Source organism: Syngnathus floridae, chromosome 10, assembly GCF_059516105.1.
Source record: "Syngnathus floridae isolate MCC-2025c chromosome 10, RoL_Sflo_1.0, whole genome shotgun sequence".
Classification (NCBI taxonomy): Eukaryota; Metazoa; Chordata; class Actinopteri; order Syngnathiformes; family Syngnathidae; genus Syngnathus; species Syngnathus floridae.
In genome coordinates, this window is record NC_142422.1 from 7,284,034 (window position 1) to 7,306,467 (window position 22,434).

The 22,434-nt window shown below is 39.0% G+C and overlaps 2 protein-coding genes across 6 annotated transcripts in view; one reads left to right on the top strand and one right to left on the bottom strand.

Moving 5' to 3' along the window:
• grik2 (glutamate receptor, ionotropic, kainate 2) overlaps window positions 1–14,928 on the top strand; it is a 91,177-nt gene extending 76,249 nt beyond the window's left edge. For 2 of the 3 annotated variants that reach the window (XM_088386275.1, XM_088386276.1), the window contains 3 exons: window positions 3,449–3,699; window positions 3,897–3,924; window positions 13,103–14,928. In XM_088386275.1, coding sequence (XP_088242401.1) covers window positions 3,449–3,699; window positions 3,897–3,924; window positions 13,103–13,350 — 527 coding nt within the window. In that variant the 3' untranslated portion in view covers window positions 13,351–14,928. The remainder of the gene's footprint in view (window positions 1–3,448; window positions 3,700–3,896; window positions 3,925–13,102) is intronic. The other variant, XM_088386277.1, reaches the window with a different exon arrangement.
• The window catches only part of ascc3 (activating signal cointegrator 1 complex subunit 3), a 155,610-nt gene that overhangs the window by 108,234 nt on the left and 24,942 nt on the right, over window positions 1–22,434 (bottom strand). The gene's annotated exons all lie outside the window — the stretch shown is intronic.

A 22,434-nucleotide genomic window follows, 5' to 3' on the forward strand; every position in this document is an offset into this window, starting at 1 on the left:
AGGCCAAAGGCCCTTCTAAATCACAACTCAAATCTCTTCAACATGTCACTTGTGAGTTATTGGTAGCCTGCGACGCCATTTCCAGCAGGACCTCGCCTGCTTCACCAAAGAGTAAAAAACACAATAACACATCAAATTGATGTGTCGCTTGTGTGTCATTGAAAGAAAGCTTATGCGAGTGAGAGGAATGTCAGCAAAGTGAACGAATGCTGCTGCGAACAGTTTCTGTACGGCCAGCATGTGTGATGTGGAAAGGAGGGTGCGAGCATCAATACTCCCTGGTGTCTCGTTTACATGGAGAAAGAACAAGGTATTTAAATTGCTAATCCTACCCTTTTAGTAGCCTTTACCATCTGCAGACTGTATTCCTATATAGACTGGCCATTTAGCACATATCTCATTGACAGCGTTGGTGTCAAGCTGCATTAGTAGCTGGGCCTTAGTAGAGCTCAGCTGCCAGTTCCCTTGACAACTTCCTCACTTGTCTAATGGATTTTACCTCCCAGCTGCTTGATCCTGCCTTTCTAAAAGTGTGTTTCGAAAAATGCGGGGTTTAATGCACATAATAAATACAGAAGCGTCACGATGTCTCAATATGCTTGCTAGAAATGTTTTTCTTTATGCCTGTGTAGACTGTCAGTCAGGTCATAGTCATAAGTTTGAATCGAGGCGCCAGCACTCAAAATGTTAAAAAAAGACCTGATAGGTTAATGATTTAATGAATATGTATCAGACAAAAGAAGTGACACTACAAGCATTTTCTTTCCAATATATAGCAAATAATAGGTAAATTACCTTTGTTATTTTTTCCAGAGATGAAACTATATTTTTGTACAGCTGGTGTTTTTATTTCACACATACTTTGACAGTCTAAATCAAGGATGTCAAATTATTTTTTGTCACAGGCCACTCCGTATTTATAGTTTCCTTCAGAGGGCCCTAATGACTTTGAGAGCCAAATAAATGGATAATCGCTGGATATTACATTAACACAACAAATTAGTTGTGAGTTATACCAGTCAATTCGAAGGTTTGTGCTGTGCATCACAGATTGTGACTGTCTGACACGTGTTGTAGATTTCCATGATATCGCAGCTGAGGACTTTCTATTTATTTGGATAATAGTGAAGATGGCAATGAATAACAACATCATGCAATTCATATTTGCCATCACTATTGTGATATACATGCTTTCTGTTCATGCTAAAATAGGAGCCAGATATCAAAGGTCTTTGGGGTGAGATGAAGGACAGATCTAAGAAGAATAAATGCAGCCTCGTACCACAAAGACAATTAGAATTGCAGCTAATAATTGTTACTGCTTTGCACGAGTGGTCAATACAATAACTAAATTGACTCCGTACACTTCATAAGTGTTGTTCGTGCAAATCATGTTTGTCCCCCGTGTTCCAGCGGGAGCTCATATGAAAAATCACTTCTTCAAAACAGAAACTTGTTGGAAGCAGCCACAAGTTGTCCTGCCACAACTCTAACCCTTTCCACAAGATCTCTTCGGAGCCCCGTGCTGGTTGAATGTTTGACCCCGTGGTGAGATCTGAGTGGGTGATCCCCCACACATTTAAGCACTCAATCAACATGATGAAATAGGACAAGTGTCTGACTTTCCTTGGTCTTTGAGACGTCTGTCTCTTCCAATGAAGGCTCTGGTGTTTGGTGTCCGGGTCATACTCATAAATCCACCAGTGATAACTCGCCCTAGCAAATCGGGTCCCATTGGTCTCATCATCACTCATTCTGCTCTTTCTGCTTGACAACCTGAAACTGGATTTTTATTTAAAGGCAGACGGAACAGAGTTCAATGGCTGCGGAGGGCAATTTAATTGGAGGGGTTTGAAATACATCTTGTAACACCAGCCTTTGTGGCACACCTTATGTCCAGTTTGCTGCACTGCATTACAAGAATCTGTCTGGCAGGATTATTTTTTTTTTTTATCACGAGGCTTCTCCAGCATTATTTAATTGGACATTTCAGTGGGCAATTGGTTCTGATCATATGACAAAGACTGGTGGACTCCTATACCTGCAGTAGGTTTAGATAGTATAGAAAGGGCAGGAGATACAGGAAACAGGCACGTTGGAAAACAAAAGCGTGGTTTATCTACTCTCAAAAATGGCACACAGACAGAAGGAAGAATTTCAAGGCACATTTTGCCTCATTAACAAAGAAAGAGCTCATGTTGAAACCAGTTTGGTACAACAGCTATAACATGTACATGAGCTATAATTGTATTATTTTGGTGTGGTCAGTGGTTAGAATTTTTTATCATCTGTGTGTAGTGATGATGATGACGTGTTATAAAAAGATATCGTATCTTCTACTAATGTGACCAGAATTTTTACATGAAAGTACAATAATGTATTGAAGAAAGAAAATGAATGTCGACCATGTATTCAAGACCTCCATTGTCAGATCAATATAGCAATTGGGTTCTCGGGCACTAATATTTGATTCAAACCTTAAATTAGATCCTGAAAGATCAATGATGGCAAGCTCCTCATTTCCAATCATACAAGGTCATACGAGACAAACTGAACAACAATACAGCAAAGTTCATTTTTCTGCAGGTGCTTTGTCCCCATCTCCTGCCACAAGGTTCTGCCAGTTGTTTTGTAGATTGCGAAAGTTGGTTGCACACAACCCCTTTTGCAGTAGTGGTGATATTTAGGTCAGAAACTGTTCCGCTGAGGATGGCACACATCATTTTATGAAAAGAATTATTACCGATGAGGGATTCCAGGACTCTTACAAGACAGGGTAATTCCGAGTAAGGTGTTGGGGTTGATTTATTTCAGTATTTTTGTAAAGTGGGTCTCGGTGGATAGATGGATGGACGGAGAGGTAAATTAAACCTTATCTAACGGGAATAAAATAAATGCGTGGGTTTAGAAAGTATAACATTGCTTTCGTAGGACCACTTTTTTTTTCACATGGGGGATTTCGTTATGGTACAATAAAACCAAGGTTGATGTAAATAGAACCCTTTTCACCAACAAAATAATGCCGTACATAGACACATGAACAAAAGGTCTATTGATTGGTCGCGGCAGCATCATCCAATGGAAACTTTTTTCTTCAGAACGTGAGGCCTTGGACAAAGTGGAAAGAATTCTGAACAGTTCCAAGTAGCAGTTAATATTTGCATCACATTGCACAAGATTCTGCTAGAAAGAGAAGCATGGCCGGAAAAGCCAAGAACTGCTCAAATTTTGTTGGGGTTATGGTGACACCAGTCTAGCAAGTTTGCATCGAGTACCTCAAAGCTATGATCTGCCAAACTTTTGTTGGGGTTATGATGACACCCGTCGAGCAAGTTTGCATCTACCTCACCCTTGGGTTTGAAATAAGAGCTGAGATTGCTATGCTATATATACGTATGATGCGGTCACAGTCTGGTTCACAGTCTGACCTAGTCATCTGGTTTTTCAGGGTCTCCATACAGAGACAGGATCACTATTGCCATCTTGCAGCTTCAAGAGGAAGGCAAGCTGCACATGATGAAGGAGAAGTGGTGGCGCGGAAACGGCTGCCCCGAAGAGGAAAGCAAGGAGGCCAGTGCCCTTGGAGTACAGAACATTGGCGGAATCTTCATTGTCTTAGCTGCTGGACTTGTCCTCTCCGTGTTTGTGGCAGTGGGAGAGTTTCTCTACAAGTCCAAACAAAGCGCTGAACTTGAAAAGGTAAGACAATTACTTTTCTCACCAAATGTGCCTTGAATGAGTTTTTATGGCTGAAATATAATATATATGAATGAAATTAATGCTAATTAAACTAAAATTCATAGCACATGACCATCTGTTATTTCTCACATGATCATAGCAGTGCTCTATAATATGCAGGAAGATAAGGGTTGGTTTCTTTGCATTTATTCACTTAGGCCCAATGGCGACAACGAGATAAGAAACGTGAGGAATTCTGCTGTCACCATGGATCCAAGCTAGACTTTAACCACCATCACAAATGACCTCAACATACACTCAAGACATGTTTATAAAATATAAAACTGCCACAAAGTGATTGTCACACTTTAGATAAGATAGCACACATATGCAACCCCCAATTCCAGTTAGGGCAATATGTAAATGAAAATAGAATACAATGATTTCAAAATTCTTTTCAACCTATTTTAAATCATGTACCTATTTCATATATGTACCTATTTCCTATTTAATCCCTGCAACATGTTCTAAGGAGCTGGGCAAGGTGCATGTTAACCACTGTGTGACATCATGATATATTTGAACAACATTCAATAAGCATTTGCAAAGTGAGCAAATCAATGTATTCTGTTGTAATTTACATTTTGCACAACCTCCCAACCTCATTGGAATTCGGGTTTGTAGAAATATTTAACATATAGAATGAAACCTATTGGTGCTGGCAGTACACATTCAATCAACAGGCTAAAACCAAAAACATGCACTCAGCTTTTCTTACTGGATGAACCACATTAAAAGCCATAAACATCCTCTTCCACCATTCTTCTATCCACTCATCTTCCAACTGCAACATTGCATACACTCTGCATACACTCATATACTACTCTGCTCCTTAATTAATAAAACATTTATAGACAGCCTGTTCTCAGGAAAATTTAGCTGAATGTTGGATGAAAAGTAGTAATGGTAGTTCATGTAACTAATGCGTGGGCAGCATCTGACCATTTGATCCATCCCACCATGTAATTTTGAAAGGGATTAAGAATAAGGAAGAAAAAGTATGACCAGAAAGTATTTTTCTGTGATAAAAAAAGAAAAAAAAAGACTGATAAACATTTCTGAGCCAGACTTGAGGTCTGTGAACACAAAAATCATGGTATGTGATGGAATATCACGTTTTTTAAAGTGGTATCTCCTTTGCAAATGTTAGCGAACACAGCAAATGTTATTCGTCAGGGTTTGTTAAAGGTTGCAAAGATGTTTTTCTCATTACCATCAAGTTTTGAACATGATCAAAGTTTCATTACGACAAGAAAAACTGTTAGCATAACAGACATGAAAATGAGCTCATGTTTCACCAGCTATTGCTGAGCTTCATTGAATAAGATCACCAATAAGCTCTTAAGAAGTTTCTCTGCATCTGTACAGTTGTTTCATTTTCACGGATGAAGATCGATGGATCACATAGTCGTATCATTCTCTTTTGCTCAATTAGATCAAAAAACACTCCTCATCAATTCCAAATATTATAATTTTAGGATGTCCCTCCAATATAGGCGCTTCATAAGGTGGCCTCTAGACTCTGTGTCACAGTTGTAGCAGTGGCTGTCAGTTTTTTGTTGTGCACTACACAATAAAAAATAACATTTTTGAAAACAAAAACTACACTAGCTCTAAAATAAACAATTTGATCAATTGTCATTTGTTTTGATATTAACTGGGCATTGCTTTTCATCTCTAAACGTTAATCGTAATAACTAGTCAATATATCATTACAGTGTTTTCCTGATTTTGTGGTGCCTATCAAAGCCACACAGCTCCCTGAGCATTCACCTGTTTTCCCTAATATGCAAGCCGGGTCTAAAGCACGGCTATCTTTCAAGTATTCGAATCTCCCCTCGCCTACAAAAACAGAGTGAGACCACATTCAACTCATCCTTGGTTCTATAGTCTCTTGTCTGCAGGCAAGGCTCTAAACTGAACAACTGGTACTGTTATAAATACCTGTAAATGAATACTGAAGAGGTGATCTCTTATGAAATTGTCAATATTCATTTTCATAATAATGATACCCACAACCCAGAGGACAAGCAGTTAAGAAAATATTGGATGCATGGGATCATAATGAGTGATTTCCTATTCTGTAAATGTATGAATGTGAATATGAGGTGTCTCAATATATGGACTTTTATTGACTGAAGACCACTCCAAGGTGTACCAGGATAAGCTCCAGCTCACTTTGACCTTCTACATAAGTGGTATAGAAAATGTATGTGTCATGAGAACAATACTCTGTCCATCCATTTACTATACTTCGTAAATTGTTCAGGGTCGCGGGGTGCTGAAAAAAACTTAGTTAAAACTAAAGTTAAATTAATGTACATTGCTACCATATTACCAAAACAACCAAATTATTTTGTCTTCCTCCTTGTATTTGGCCCTTCAAATTAACAAATCAGGTCAAAATGGCATCAAAGAGGTTAAAAATATTTGTAAGAACAGTAAGGACATCTCCTAAGACACTCGCACCTACACTAACCAAAATATGGAACACATTTTAATACAAAGCACAGAATAATTTGTTAAAAATAGCAGCAACAGATTTTAAAATGTGTTGCAGTCGCATCATGCAAAACCCTCCAAAGTAGATCATAGCAACTTGTACAAAGTTTTCCATGAGGCTGGAGGGCTGTCCTCCAGCTTGTCAACAAACAGATACATTCACCAAGATTTTTGAAATTAGGCTTCAGATAGAGATCAGGAAAGTCTTCTCTGGAATTAGTTCAAGCATCTTCCATAGAAGGTGGAGGTTCATCTCTACTGCAGACCCTTTTCCTCTCCAGGGTTTCAGACTCCTCACAACTAGCCAAACAGATTGTTCTCCAACCATCGGTGAATGCTGGATCCTCTGCATTCACTAGTTTCTTTAAAAGTATAGCTTTTGAGCTGCTCAACAATCCATCCCCCAGCCTCCACCAGTCCTGGTGTGTAGGTGTGCAGCTGGCCACATCGCTCTACACTAAGTTTGGAAGTCCTCTCAGGTACATTTCAACAGTGGATCCTAAAAGTAGCTGTTGTGCTGACCAGGTGGGCAAGGCTCGAGTCAGAGCCACATCTTCTCTGGGTAAGAACAAGACGGATTGTGAAACACAATCCAAATCATTTCATGAAAATAATAATATATCATTAAAATTATTTTGCTCGTATGTGCTATACGACCTAATAATGGATCTAATAAAAACATGATAAAAATAAAACCAATAATAATAGTGGATTTTATTTATAATGCACTTTACATTTGAAAGCAAATCTCAAAGTGCTAGAGTGCTATAATGGGTCCAAACAAATCACTGCTATGCCAAAGTAGCCATAAGGTTATTTAAGGCAAGGCAAGGCAAGGAAAGGCAGCCTTATTTATATGGCATATTTCACATAGAAGGCAACTCAATTTGTCTCACACAAGCAAAGACCTAAATTCCTATAATAACGTACAGTGACAAAATTAAAACATGATAAAAAAAAAAAAAAAAACATTTCGTGTTAACAAAGCAAAATCCGTTGTGCAATGGTGCTTTCAGTAAAAGTGGCTGCAATCGATCTATGGCTCCAACTGTGTTTGGAAGCCCCATGTTTCATTTTGCCTTGTTAGTGATGTCTGTGTAGCCGTTCTATCTGTAGTTTTCACTACCAGAAGATTTTGTGTGTATGCATGGTTAGAGCTGTGCATAACTTTAAGCACGTTCTCGCCTGATTTATATTGAGAATTTTCATATTTTGAGTGATAATGTTCGTGCACATGCTTTACGGACACTTCTGTGCATATCCATGCTTGATAAATGAGGCCCCTGTTGGGGAGATTGAAAAATGCCCCATCATGGAAAAAGATGGTGGTTTCATCCACAGTCTCCATTTTCTTCTGCCCCTTTCCTCCCTTTGTATTTTCCACCAACATAGAAAGCTAGAGCTGATAGTTAGGCAAAGTCCACACAAAATGAGAATCAAAGTGCTAACCAGCAAGAAGCTTATCTAAGAAAATAAACCATCCCGCTAATAAATAAATACATTTGTGCTTGAGGATACTAATATTCTTCTTTTGTTTTCTTCTAAAACATGTGGTTATTTTTATTTATTTATTCGCAAGGAATCGTAGGCATCGACTTGAAAAATGTACGGTTGAGTATCTCTTTGTTGTTTTCCACATGCTTGATAGCACACTGTGCAATTTGCATTTTATAATTACTTCTTTTCTGTGACATTAGAAGCAAAAATAGCATCTCCTCATTTCAGTGCTGGGGATGAACCTTGCACGGTCTTATAGACTGATGGCAAATGGTAAGTGGAATGTATACGGAGAGCGATTTATCTACACAATATGGTCGACAAAGCATTTTACAAAGCTTCACATTCAGCCATTCATGTGCTCATCCATTCATACATGCATCTATAAAACAATGGTGTGGACCATGATTATTAAACGGCTTTGGTTTTTAAGGTATAGATACATTCATGCTAGAGCTGGGCACGTAATCAAAATGTAATTGAGATGTCAATCTTGGCTTTTCTTGATAATGGAAAAAAAAACAATTAACGTGCAAAATGGCACGGTGCATTTGGAACTTCCTAACATTGTGAAAGTAATCTGAATGCACCATGTTGCTTGTGTAGCAAGCATTAAGCAGAAGGGATTTCTTGTATAAACACACAACAAAAATACGAAAACATATTGGATATTTATACACAAGATGTGATTTGTTTTTAAAACCTTGCTGACACTAATGCAAACTGAAAGTAAATTCCCATTGACATACTAACGATAACAACTTTGGGAGTGATATTCCTACATGCAGAGATCCCTCGTTTTTCGCGGGAGATGCATTTCAGAACCCCCTGAGAAAAAAGAAAAACCACAAAGTAGAAACAGTATATCCATTATTTAGAAATTTAAACACCACTGTGTTGAAATTTCTTATCGGCTGCTTGAGTGCATGGATGTATTGTTAGTTAACTAGAAGTATAAGCAAGAATGTGCGTACGACAAAAAAGCATAACCCCAGCCCCTATTCTTAAATCTATCATAGTGAGACTCATTATCCACTAATTTACATGCATCATTGACTTTAAATGAATTGTTATCTCCATGCTGTCTGTCAGATTTCCATGATTACCATGATTATCCCCTTCCTCCCTCTCCTCATCCATTTCCTGCTCCACTCCTGTCCTGCCCTCTACTGTCTCCCTCCTTCAGCTCCTCCTCTGCTTACTACTCCCGCTCCTCCTCCTCCCCCTCTTCCTCGCCTTGCTGCTTTTTCCAATCGTCTTGCCTACCGCTGAGGCTGATGCAGACTAACCTGGCTGCTGAGACCACTGGACGGCTGTGTGTGAGGAAACCATCTTATCTCCCTACCATGCACGCAACATGCATGCACACACAGAGCATGCATATGGATGCACACATGTAAAATTGTGCTTGTGAGCGTGTCTTGAAAGAACAAGTAGAATGCCCTGAACAAAATTGGTGATAACACACAACTCACATGACATGTGTCATGACAGGTAATCTGGTAACAAGTTTTCTTATTGTAGTTCAAGGAATCCTGCTGTTGCACTGTTTTTACCCACTATTACCACTAGTTCTACTTTCTTCCCTTTTCTGGTAAAGTCAAATATTGTAAACCTTTCAAAAGGTATAAAATACAATTTTATTTTCTGTCAACAATTCCTCTCAAGTTAACTATAAATCACACATTCTTCATTGAAAACAATTAATTTGTGAGTACATTGTCGAAGCGAGATATCTATAGCCAGTGAGAGCTGGTCCCTTCACTCATTAGAAGCTTACCAGTGGTTCTTTGTATAAAAAAACATTACTGCTAAAACCCCCTCAAGACTCGCATTTGAATGTGCAAGGCCATTTGAAAAAGATGATGACATTTACATGAGGAAAGTGACTCTCAGTCTGTTGGTTTGTGCCAGAGGCTGCTGTTCATGTTACACGTTTTCTACTGTTAGCATTTCAGTGCTGTTTGTCACTTGCATGAATTTGTGACTCTCTAAAATCTGCAGCATTAATTTGATATTTTGTGTTTCCAATTCCCACATGCCAACAAATGCCACATAACCTGAAGAAGCATTAATAGCTGTAGCTTCATCAATCACGAATTGCCTTTGTAGTTAATGATTATGCCATGATTTGGCTCAGAGGATGTTGGTCCATACAACCAGTATGCCTCACAATAAATGAAGGTCCATTGTAGAGAAAACAAAAACATTTTCTGATTAATGATATTTCTGCATCTTAAGTTCACGTAACACGCTAAGACTGGTAACCCATCAGTAAATATATAGATATAATTTATTACCTTTTATTCATTTGCGTGATGCCTACATGCAAACTTCTTGCACTTTTTTTCCTTTTCAATTTCCACTAACTGCCTCACGTTACAACATTGCCATTCTCCATAGTGCAAACGGGTCCTTCCTCAGAGCAGTGGCACAGCTGCTGATTGTTGAGCATCATAAAAACTCTGTAATCCAATGACCCTAAGCTGCCGCTATCAATCCAACATACCACCAGCAGGCAGATTTGATGGCAATGTGTCCCTCGAGCCTGAGCAGAGTGGGCCCAGTGCACTACAAAGCCTGGAGCCTGCATAGCTTTTACCGGTAAACCACTGCAGTGCCATTTAATTTTACAGATGGTGGGGTGGGAGTAAATGAATAGCTACCAAAGCCTGTCTGCAGTGTGGTTCGGGTTATCAGAAGTGTTTATTACCACACATGATGCATTTGTGTATGTCTATATGTATGTATACGTACATGTGATGTGCGTATGTGTGTGTGCGTGCGTATTTATATACTATAGTATATATATATATATATATATATATATATATATATATATATATATATATATATATATATATATACACACACACACACACATTCATTATTAAGAATTATTAAGACCACTAGAAGACTGAGAATACGGTGCTTACACAACGTTTTTCGTTATTTCTTTATTCTATAGGTATTTGATTTTTTTTTTTTTTTTCGACCATGGTAGGATTTATGCATCTGTCCCTCATTTTTATACTGCTTGTCCTCATTATGGAGTCTATACCGTCTAGCTTCAGGCAAGAAGTAGGGAACACCCTGCATTGCCACCAGTCAATCTAGGACACGTCGTGATAATCACACCTCGGGACAATTGATACAGAATGATATGAATTTTATATAATTAAATGTATTCATATTTATGTGACCTACCATGCATGTTTTAGGAACATGGGCGGAAGCCAGAGTACTTGGAGAAAACCCAACCACATAGAGCTGTTCTAATGGAGACGTAAAGACAGATCTCTCGACTGCTATGCAGATGCTTGAGTCACTAATCCTATTCTACAGCGCTGCCATTGTAGGATTTAAAATATTATACTGTAGCCCTTATACATCATTGTAATGACTTCCCATGCATTTTTCCCCCTCAGGAACCTTTGTCAGTAAGAAGATTGCTACAGACTTATTGGAGAATCAGGCCAATGGATCTAATTACTGAGCTCATTAACCCCGAATGTTTGACTATTATAGTGGGGTGCTTTTACCAAAATACATTTCAATTGAGGCACATACAGCATACAGGGAAAGATACAAATCTCAATGATCTTGACTCGGGCAGAGGCATTATGCTCATGCAAGGTCCCTAGTCTACTGTCCAGAGCAAACTTTCTTTCTTGTGTATATCAAATCAGCTGATTTATTCCTCAAAATATCACTTAAGTTTGAATCAAGATGGCAGGAGGAGTGTTATATCTGAAGAACTGAGTATATTTTAGAATAATTAAGAAACAATACAGTCCAGACAAAATAAATTTGAATATATTGTGCTTCTGTAGTGCACTGGCATTACAGTTACTTAAAATCTGCACATTATGTGTTCGTTTATTCAAATTTTAACAGTTCCCAAACAGTTCCTAAACACAGCTTCAAGTGTAAAAACAAAGTATTGAAACTAAAAGCCCATGTGTGTACATGACGCTTGGATACATGCAGGATCTGTTAGCTAAAACTGTGCGTTGAAAAGAAATCTATGCAAATCTGCTTATTGTGAACCAATGAAATCCCCTATACACACTTACTGGTCTTTTCACTTATTCAGGCAGCACTTCATCATCAAGTTATCAATTTACATTTGCCAATTATTGTATAAGTTGTGGCAGATGACATCACCAAACAAAAATTCCTTCCTACACCCACATGAACAACTTAAATCAAACAGTCAGTCCAGTTAATATTGAGTAAAATTGTTCGCTACCGCTAATCTGCACAAAAACTGCAGGTCTGCTTTGGATTTGACATGACAGTGCTTCTGCAGCCACTTCAAAAGTGATTCTCTTGCCTTGACACTTCGGCTCGCCTAGCTTCCGAACCTTTGGCTGAGAAACATGTTCTGGGGTTTTTTATTATGTAAAATAACCTCCATGTTGAAATAGTAGGGACTGAAATGTAGACCGGCTCGCTTACAGACACATTTTCAGAAATAGGCAGATAATAAAGGATTTACTCAGTGGTTTAATTTCACACTTGATGGTTGGGCAGGGACTCCAGACATCTATTTGTATGCGAGTAATAAAAATTCAAATTTCCATAATATATCCCCTCTAAGTAGTCACGGTGTGAACACAGAGTGAACTGCCCTTGCCTCAACCTATTGCTTGGCTATGAGCTCCACCAATGCACCTTGTGTGAAAACTGGTGATGAAGGTTTTCACATCCAGGAGCAGTGCTCAGGCTGCGCTTTTTTTTAACTTTCATGTATCTAAATGATGTCCCCCCCCCCCCCAAAAAAAAACTATATATCCCACATTGTCATTATGGGATGTTGGCTTTCAAATTTTAAGATGAAAAGAAATTAAATTAAATCTTTATAGGATGAAGTTGTAACGAAACAAAATGTGGATAAAGTGAAACACTGTGAAACGTTTCCAGATAAATTCTGTTAATCGACTTTGCCCGTCTTCACAAGAAAGTCATCTAAGAAAAGTGTTTCAATGCAATGATTTTCTGTTCTGTCAGGGGGCACTGCCCTGTTATGCACTCGTTTGCTATTAATTGACTGTGCCTACAGTCACTGACTACAGAAAATATATTTTCAGTTTTGAAATGATAAAACAAGAATACTTAAAACAAGATTCAGTTCATCTGTAATTTTGCTGTCCAAATCAAATCCAATCACCTTTGGGAGAAACATGGGGGAACAACAAACAACACTTTCAAGTCAATACCATAGAGTCATCCCAACACATCCTCATTCTCATCCTGAATAGTACTGAATTCTACTGTAAAATTTGACTATCATAGCAGTAAAATCGGCAAGAGTCTCAAATCCACTCTGTTCTACTGTCTCCCCCTCTATCCTCGACTTTAGAGGTCCTTCTACAGTGTCATGGTGGACGAACTGAGGGTGTCACTGAAGTGCCAGCGCAGGCTCAAACACAAGCCTCAAGCAGCCGTCATGGCGAAAACGGAGGAGGTTATCAACATGCACACCTTCAACGACCGCAGACTGCCAGGGAAAGAGACCATGGCATGAAATGGGAATCACTTTCCCACCCTCACCACCGCAGTGAGGAGGCTTGTAGAGACACTTGGGAGAAACGTGGGGGAAACTGGTGAAAGGGAGGGTGTACAATTTGGGTTATTTTGACATTGAGCAGAGGTGCTTGAGAGCGCATTGACAAAGAGTCATTCTTATTCAAGATAAACTTGGTTTCAATAATATTTCCTGTGGAAATAACTTGAACCGAGGAGAATTTTCAGCAAGTTACCTCATTATTCTTACCACAATAAGGCGCAAAGTACAGGCAGTGACGTTTTTAAGCGTGAAAAAGGGGGGTGCGAAAGGTTGAGGTTGGAATATTGTATTATTATATTATTGTTATTATTATTATTATTACATTATGTCAATAATGGTGGAATGGACCTTATCAACAACACCATCTTAAGTTACTTGAGCATCTTAATCACAGATTGCTTTGCTATGACCACACCCAAATTACATATAGGAGACAGAAAAGTGGATTTGTCTGTTTTCAAACGTGGATAAAATAATCAAGCAAGCTCTCAACTCAAGTTACCCTCAAGCCTCAAAGACTGCAATGAGTGCAGATGATTTCTAAATTGTACAGGAAAGTACTGCACTTCTTTGTCACGTACTATATGATCAATTGAAAAAAAATAAGATATCATCCATCGGGCAATAAGTGATATTAATTTATTTGTCTTTCAGAGTACTAACACTTTTAGTCTTTAAATGTAGTGTATGGGATGGATGCAGAAATATAACCAAAGAATGCATGGTTTAGGGCCAATAGAGCAAGCTGTTGAGTTCCATGTATTGTATCAGCCTGTAGTCGTAATTAGGCATTAATGAGGTGCGTACACCGTTACTTTCAATTTAGAGGAATTTTAGGATGTGATCGGCACACCTCCATGAATTCAAAACAATCACATGCTAATAAACTGTATTTATTCAAGTATTTATTGTTTTATTTATGAAATCCATTGTTTATACAGTTTTCACTGCAGCAGTAAATCGAAAATTATGTCTGTATGTATTCTACAGTTTCCTACAATACGCTCTGTGTGATGTCTCTTGTGGCTTTTTTTCAGTTCTTTTACAAAAAGTCTGATATTTATGTGCATTCACAATTTCTAAGAAAAAATGTTTTGTATAAAGAGAACCAACATTTTGTATTGGTTTTTACCACTATGAACTCCACCATCAAGCGTGTTATTCATGGTGGTAGGACAGGGGCGTAGCCACCATTGCAGACGTTATGGAGACAACTTTTCATGAGTCAATCTATGTTTCCTGGTGGCCATGGCAGTTTCAGGCCATCGTGAACAAGATGGGGTTGGTTGTGAGACAAAACAAACAAGCTAAAGGTGGGGCTCCTGTACCACCAGGAACTTCGTGTAAATGTATCTTAAGCCAAATTTGTTGAGCAAACGATCATCTTCTCGAGTTCAACTACTCTCCATAGTGGTCAAAGAACTAAATAATCCATGGTTAAGGTAAAACACAATGACAGTAAAGCCTAAATTGCCAAATAATTAAGGGGTGTATTGGTCAATGTCATATAAAAAAAAAAAAAATACCCAAAATGCCATCTCAGCTCTTTTATTCTAAACCATTCAATTCACCAACATGTCTGCCGTGAAAACATTCTTTTACAATGCTCAATGTTAAATGTGGGTGTGCGCACGTGGATCTGCCGTGCCATAGCTGGGCATGCGCATGCTGCACCGACCTAATGATCTCCCATCAGAAGTGCTCTGGTGCTGGCACTTCACAGGAGGGTTTTCACGTTCCTCTGCTCCTTTGCTACCCTTGCCATGACTACCGCTGTGTTTGACTAGTGAGTGCGGGCTAAACATGCTGCCTTCACGTGAACACGCACATGGTTTTTATTTCGACCAACCAATAGGACACAAGCGTACCATGGAGAGTAATCCATATGGATCATGGATCAATCCATTGCATCACTATACTGCCACTGTTGAAATTCAAATGCATTTGGCGGGTTGGCGCCGTCAACACGACACTTGTTAATGTCGATCCCTGCTTTCAAGGGCAGCTCATAAAAACATGTTAAAAAAGAAATGAATACTTGTATGTCTGTAACCACCCGACACGCCCCAACTACGCCCCTGCAGTATGGTACTCCAGACTGGTAGTCGCAAAGCTATTCTAAGCACTGACCAGACATACAGGAGGAGTGTTCTCACATCGGTGTGCACCCAGAGTGACCCACCGATGTTTTGGAGAAATTAACTATTTTTTATCATAACAACATATAAAGAAAAATATTTTTACCTCATGTGAGAAATGCTTATTTAGAACATAGTTGGAAACGAATACAGTGTATGTATTCACACAAAAGAAGAAAAACTTAAAAGATGCCTAATCATTTTCAGAGGTGTAAAATCCGGCTCTGGAAAGTAAAACCCTCCCACAGTTTGGCTTGGGCCACAGGGCTTCTATTCACACCCGTTGGTAAACAAGCTAATTCCCCAGGAACTTGTTTACCTGCCGGCTCGGTTGATTAGAAAGAAGCACCTGAGTCTTTACTTTCTGGACTTGGACCTTTAATTATTTGCAATCCTAATTCATGATGCTTAGGATTCAAAGTTGAGCAAACATGTGTAAATGGTTTTAAAAATGTATCAAAGAAAATGTGGATTTGTTGTGAAAACTAAATTCAGTGCACTGTTTACTCTTTGAAGTTGATGCACAAGCTCAAAGCAAATAAAGTACAATATTCACAAAACATACCTAGTTTGCTTTGTTTTTATCTGCATGTGTATGGATTCACCATGAGAAAAATATGATGAAATACTAATGCATGCACACTGTAATGTGACAAGCTGAGCAGTCATGCGGGTCATGCAAGTGCACTTCCTAGTTTTATTTTTTTTGACAGAAGTACCCGATTTTTTCAAGTTATCAGTGACAGGGGCATCACTAGGTTTTATAGTCGCTAGAGGACAGACAGGATGTGAGCTGACATAGCGCACAAGCACAACATTTCCCTAGCAGCCAACAAAGACGTAGAAATTGCTTCTCCGCATTTTTGGACAGGTTTAACAAAGATAGAGTACAGTGTAAATGTTTTACACCACTACTGGAGTTGTAGTGTTAGGTTAGTTGTTTTAAAGGCAGTAAAAAACACAGGAAGTATGTTTATAGTACTAACAAGAAGATCGATCCATATATTTTTACAGTGTTAATATATGCAAAAGGGTATGGAAAAAAAACAAAAGATCACGGTGTTTCTGAGACCAACAGCTATGGGCGATCGAATGGCAGAAAGCAATTCCAGACATTGGCAGATGGTGTACTAAGAACCTCATTGTCTGATCACAACGCACATGCACAGAAAGCTGCACAAGTTCAACCCAAGCTTTGACTGAGCTGCCATAAACTTGGGATGATTCCCTATAGGGAGATGTTGAAGGACTACACACACTCAGATAACTTCAGGATGGAGCCTTCTAACATGTGCTTGTACCCCTTCAGCAGACTCACTCATAGCAGCTGCAGCTATACTGAAGCTCTGCCAGGCCAGTGTTTTGGAGCATCTTCTGCAGCTCATTTACAATGTACTGGAAATCAAGCAGCTGCATCTTTGCAAGTGCTAAGAAACTTCCCTGAACTGTGCCCCAACCACCTCCTCCTCCTCAGAAACAGACTGACTGTTTAGCCATTACAGTATCCGCTTTGATGCCATACATTTCACACTTTGGCATTTCATATACAATAACAAGTCACTTCCGCACAGCAAGTAATCGTCTCATTTAGGTGTGTTGGTGAGATACAGTGGAAGGCACATGTGGTGTTATCTTTTGAAGGAAAAGCAAACATTCATTCAAAAGCTCCAAAAATGAAAGAAAAAAAACAACCAAAAAAAAAAATCGCTCTGTTTATGCTGTCTCTACCCGGTCACAAAAAATGAGTCACTGTTCCCCAAACAGAAATGACTGCAACAATTTGCCTGAGATGCACTCACTCCTACCATGCATATGCTGTCACCTGTGAAATGTTTCCCTTGTTGCTAGGTCAGAGCTTTTCCATGGCGACAGCTTTCACTTGCAATGACTACTTGACCAAACGATCACATTTAAAGTTTTTGCCACTCTATATGAAAATCATTCAGGTCAACGAATATTTTTAACAGTTGTGCTTTTCAAACCAGCTGTGGTGGAATGCTGGCTTCTCATGACAAGTACTACCTGTCTGTGCTGTCTTTGTCACCTACATCAAAACCTACAGGATAGTGAAGTGAGCTGCTGCAGCTGCCTCATTATTTTTCCTCGCTTGGTCTGTTTGCTCTACTTCTCAGTGGGTATACCACAAACAGAGGTACAGTAAAATAAGGGAACCACAAATTAGATAATTTTGTAGTCCCACAATTTGGAAAATTGCATTGTTTAAGCAGGCATAGTGGTTGTAGGAAACAAAAAAAAACAAGAAGCAAGGAATTCACTGAAATGTAGGCTGGCTATTGTATGCGCTCAAGCATGTCAACATTAACTAGCAGGAACCTGCACACAGAGCAGAGAGGGAAGGGAGCTTCACGCAGTGCCTCACAAACTCTGTAAACAGTAGCTCGAGTTGGGCCATACAATCACCTGATTTTTTAGACTATAAGTCTCCCCAGAGTATATTTGAATTGTGAACAAGAAAAATGCATTGTGAAGAAGATAAAAAAAAAAAAGCTTTTGTGAAGTAGCCTGTTTTTTGTATGACTGGGGACTTGATGTGAACGTAAATTGTGACAATGACAGCCTCATAAATGTTTCAGTTTTTGTGTGTGTGTGTGTGTGGGGGGGGGGGGGAAGTTTGTTAGTTTGCAACAATCTACGTATGATAGCATTATAAAGTGTATTACCAACTTCAACAAAGCAAGATGAGTTTTTTTTTTTTTTCCTGAAAAATTGTCATTTTGGAGTTACGAGGATTCTGCCCAAAAGTGACAATGGTGAAGTAGTGCTTAATGACAAAAAAAATACACTTGACCCAAAGTCCAGGAACAATGCAAGGCAGGCTACAAGATGAATTTCTGGGTGAAACAGGGAAGGTGATGGTGAGATGGGGGGGTGCTTTATTTCATCTCTATTTGTTTGTTTGTTTATTTATTCAGCATATGAACAAGAAACAGTAAATATTCCAAAAGGAAAAAAAAGAAAAGAAAAAGTAGTTATGGTTCAGTTGGGTAAATGAGGGACTTGTGGTGTTATGAATAAACATAATAAGTTGGGCAAGGAATTCAACAGCAAGCACTCAAGACGTACTGGTGAGAAGAAGCGGAATCAAAATGAGGGAAACACTCAAAGGCGTACGATGGCTAAGGACGGTCGTAGCAGCTGAAGTACCACTTGTGGAAGCGGAGATTATCTGGTACCTGCACGTAGATCAGGCGAGATCTTAAACTGAGAAGTTGATTACAGATAGAGGTGCGCGAGACAGAGTTAAGTGCCCTCAAGAAAGCGGCCAACCCAGCTGGAAGCAAAAACGCAACCAGAAACATTTAATATTAAGAACAGGAAGGACGGCTGTCAAAATACAATAAAAACTGACCACGGTATACAGATTTTAGAGGTGTACGTGCGTTTGTGTATCACAAAGCACAAATGAATGAACAGGATTTTCTCAAACAATAAACGTTTGAGGAAACAAGTTACAGCAACATTTATTGACATTGAAGGGGCTCCTGACACAAACATACTAGCAAACTCGAGTCAGTCAATTAAAGATAATGTGAAGCATGAATTCGCTGAATTCTCACCAGTCAGTAAAATAAAAGTAACCAACATTGACAGGCAAGATATCTCTCATAACTTTGATCATGCATTATGAATTCTGCATGTATTATTCACACACGTAGCTTGAGGATGTGGCCTTTTTCCTCTATGGTTGATGACTTTCTAGAGGGGTTGCAGTCTTGTTTTCTCTCCACTATCTAGGCTGACCTGCTAAAATAAAATAATAATATCCGAACACCTAAAGGTCTCATATGCTCAATCTATGCAATAACTCTGCAGGGCCTAAACTCAAATTCAGCACAGAGGGAAAACAGACAGGTGGGCAGCCTCATTGTCATAACATTTCACTTAAGATCAATGCTGTTCTTCAAACACAGGGAGCCACCACTGGATTGAGATGCTTAAAAAGTTGGACAGGGCAATCAATCATTGCTAATAAAATGAAATGATTTCTTCTATGACTGAATAATGCTAAATCTTTAGAAATTGTTGTTTGGATTAGGTGTCATCTCCTGATTGGCCAAATGTCGAAGACACCAGATTTTGGTGGATCAGCTTGTTCTTTCCTCAACCAAGGAAATTTTGTTGCATTTGTGTCGGGACACAATTTTTAATATGTTGGCTATATCTATCTTTTCCCTGGTACCGGTGGATCGCTGAGGGTCCATGCTGGGCCTGTGCAAGTGCATAGCTTATCTGGGGTTAGTGTCCGTCTCACTGTGCAGAGTCACTTCCATCATCCATTTTGTGTGCGCATGTGTGTGTATACGTGTAATGTGATTTGACAAAACCAGACTTATGTCTCCCAAAATGCAAACTTAGGTTTTGGTACCTGGGGAAAAAACAGACCTTAACGAATAAAATGATGGATCTTTCATGTAAATCTGAGCAAAATTGATGGACTCATGATGATTTCAAATATGCTACCAAGATAGGTTTTCAAATGCAAATGTTGGTGGAAATCCATCCATGCATCAATCCATGCATCCATTCATTTTCTGAACCGCTTTTCCACTACACACACACGCACACACACACATACATTATTGCCTGTCGTTGTTGTATATGCAGTATATTGTATATGCAGTAGTATACATATCACAGTACCTGCTCCATCTCCACGCAAATCTCCTTGTTATTCCACACTAACTGATACCAATAGTACTTCATCAAGCTAATAGAGAATCTCTGACCTTTCAGCCCCTTAACATATACAAACACACTTGATGCCCATTTATATGCTCCAACCACTCCTCAGGTTACTATCATCATGACATGTAGACCTTGTTCTTGGGAAATGTACTGTATGTGATTGAGTAAGAGCTCTTACATCGTCACACACTTTACTGCCAGAGTAGTAATGTGTTTCAATCATGATCTTGAATAGCTTTCCCACAATGACTTCAAATGCAATTTAGACTGTGAAACCTGACCATGGAAGCTGTGCACTCCAGTTTAGGCCTGACAGAAATGATTTGAAACCAGCATGTTGATTAATTCAGCCAAAGCTCTTATACAGTATGTAAGCATAGCCACGTGTCACCAAACAAAGAGTATTCTTTAAGGTTACAATGCCACTATACATATGCTGCCACTCCATAGATATATGGACTCTGCTGCCCTCCCTAATATTTTCATGGCACTCACATACTAATCAATTGAGAGTCAGGCTTGGGCGCCAATGGGTTCTTAATTTAATAATTCATTAGGGATTATAGAATAGAAACACGCGTATTAGACTATGCGTCCACAGAAGCAAATGTACTGTAAATACAGCAGTTCTAAATGAACAACAGCTTCAGATAATGTAAATGATGTGGTGCTATTTGTGGCTTTAAGTGCAAAAGTGCAGAAAGAATCAGTAGCAAATGTGTGACATAATGTATGAAATGCAGATATGCAAAATAGCAGAGGTAGTCTGATTGTGTAAATGGATGAGAGTACAGGGCAGGAGGCTGAAAGTGAGAGGTAGTGGACCGAGTTCAGCATCCTGACAGCCTAATGTATGAAGCTATTTGTGAGTCTTGTGCAGGCTTTCAGCGGGAGGAAGTGCAGCCACAGTGATGCAGCCAGTGACGGCATTTTTAATAAGGCCTTTTAGAAAGTGCACATGCTAAGGGGTGGTGCTTGAGATTTCCTCAATTTGCAGAGAACATGTATTGAGACCTCTTGGCCAATGATGTGATAATATTGGTCCAGAAAAGTTCCCCAGAAGTGTGCAACCCGAGGAACTGCTCTCCTGCTGCTCTTCAAGAGCACTGATATTGTAAACTACAGAGAAAGGGACATTTGGGATTTGACATGCTCCTACAATATCTCCCAAATTTGTGTGGATTATGAAGAATAGGACAACAAAAACCACTGTTGAGCGTTGTACATCAAGCAAAAATGGGAAATAATTCCATCTAGAAAGCAACCGTGAGCAGCCTCAATGTGGAACCTGCACCCCCCAACAACTAATGCATCAGAGAGAACATAGACTTTGACTTCGATTTGCTTTTTTGTCATTCAATAAACACATGGTCGGTGCACATATCAAACAAAATTTGGGGACCTTAGCTCACAGCAGAAAATGAAATAAAAAGTTAAGAATCACTAGGTGCAGAGAAATAAAAAAAAACAATGTGACCTAGCGATTATATTACATCAGCTTCAGGGGCGGCTTTTACAGACTATATTTTCAGGTGTGGGTTTTCAATCGTCCTGCAGCCAGGGGGGAAAAACTACCTGAAACTTTTATTTTTATTATGATATTATATTATATTATATTATATACATACTATATTTCATTTATACATCATATTGTAGTAGTAGTAGTAGTAGTAGTAGTAGCACTTTGTTACAGCTGCAGTTGTTTTTTAAGTGGTCTGTAAATAAAGTTGAGTTAACTGTCTCACTCTGCAGACTGTTGTATATTAATATCAAGCGAAAATAGACGACATTTGTGAGATTTATTCTCTAGCCATGCAAACACTGAAAAAAATGTATAATGGAGTGCAGGGCCATCTATTCTAGTTACAAAATGACACAGGCAGCTTTCTTGGGTAGCACACAATATTGTGGCTGAGTGCAACATTTGTCAATTAAACATTCTCAGTCATAGCACAATCCACGCCTGAGTCTTTGATCACTGTCTGCACCCAATTTATCTCAGTTGCTTTGCTCATTGCCTCTTTGTCAAAACACACTGGTCCATTGTTTATAGGAGGAGGAGAAATTTTGCATTCTTTTTAATGGCCACATTTGCAATTTGTTATCGTAGAGCCATTAATAATTTCTTCGACTTGGTACTGAGGTGCTGCTCAGAGCAACAGTCGAGGGAAGGATGTTTTGTTGACAGCAGAGCGGTGTTTGCTGTTATATTTTTACATCAGCAGATTTTTCATAATTTATGGTTTTATTGCTAGGAAGAACTGCTTTTACCAACATTGT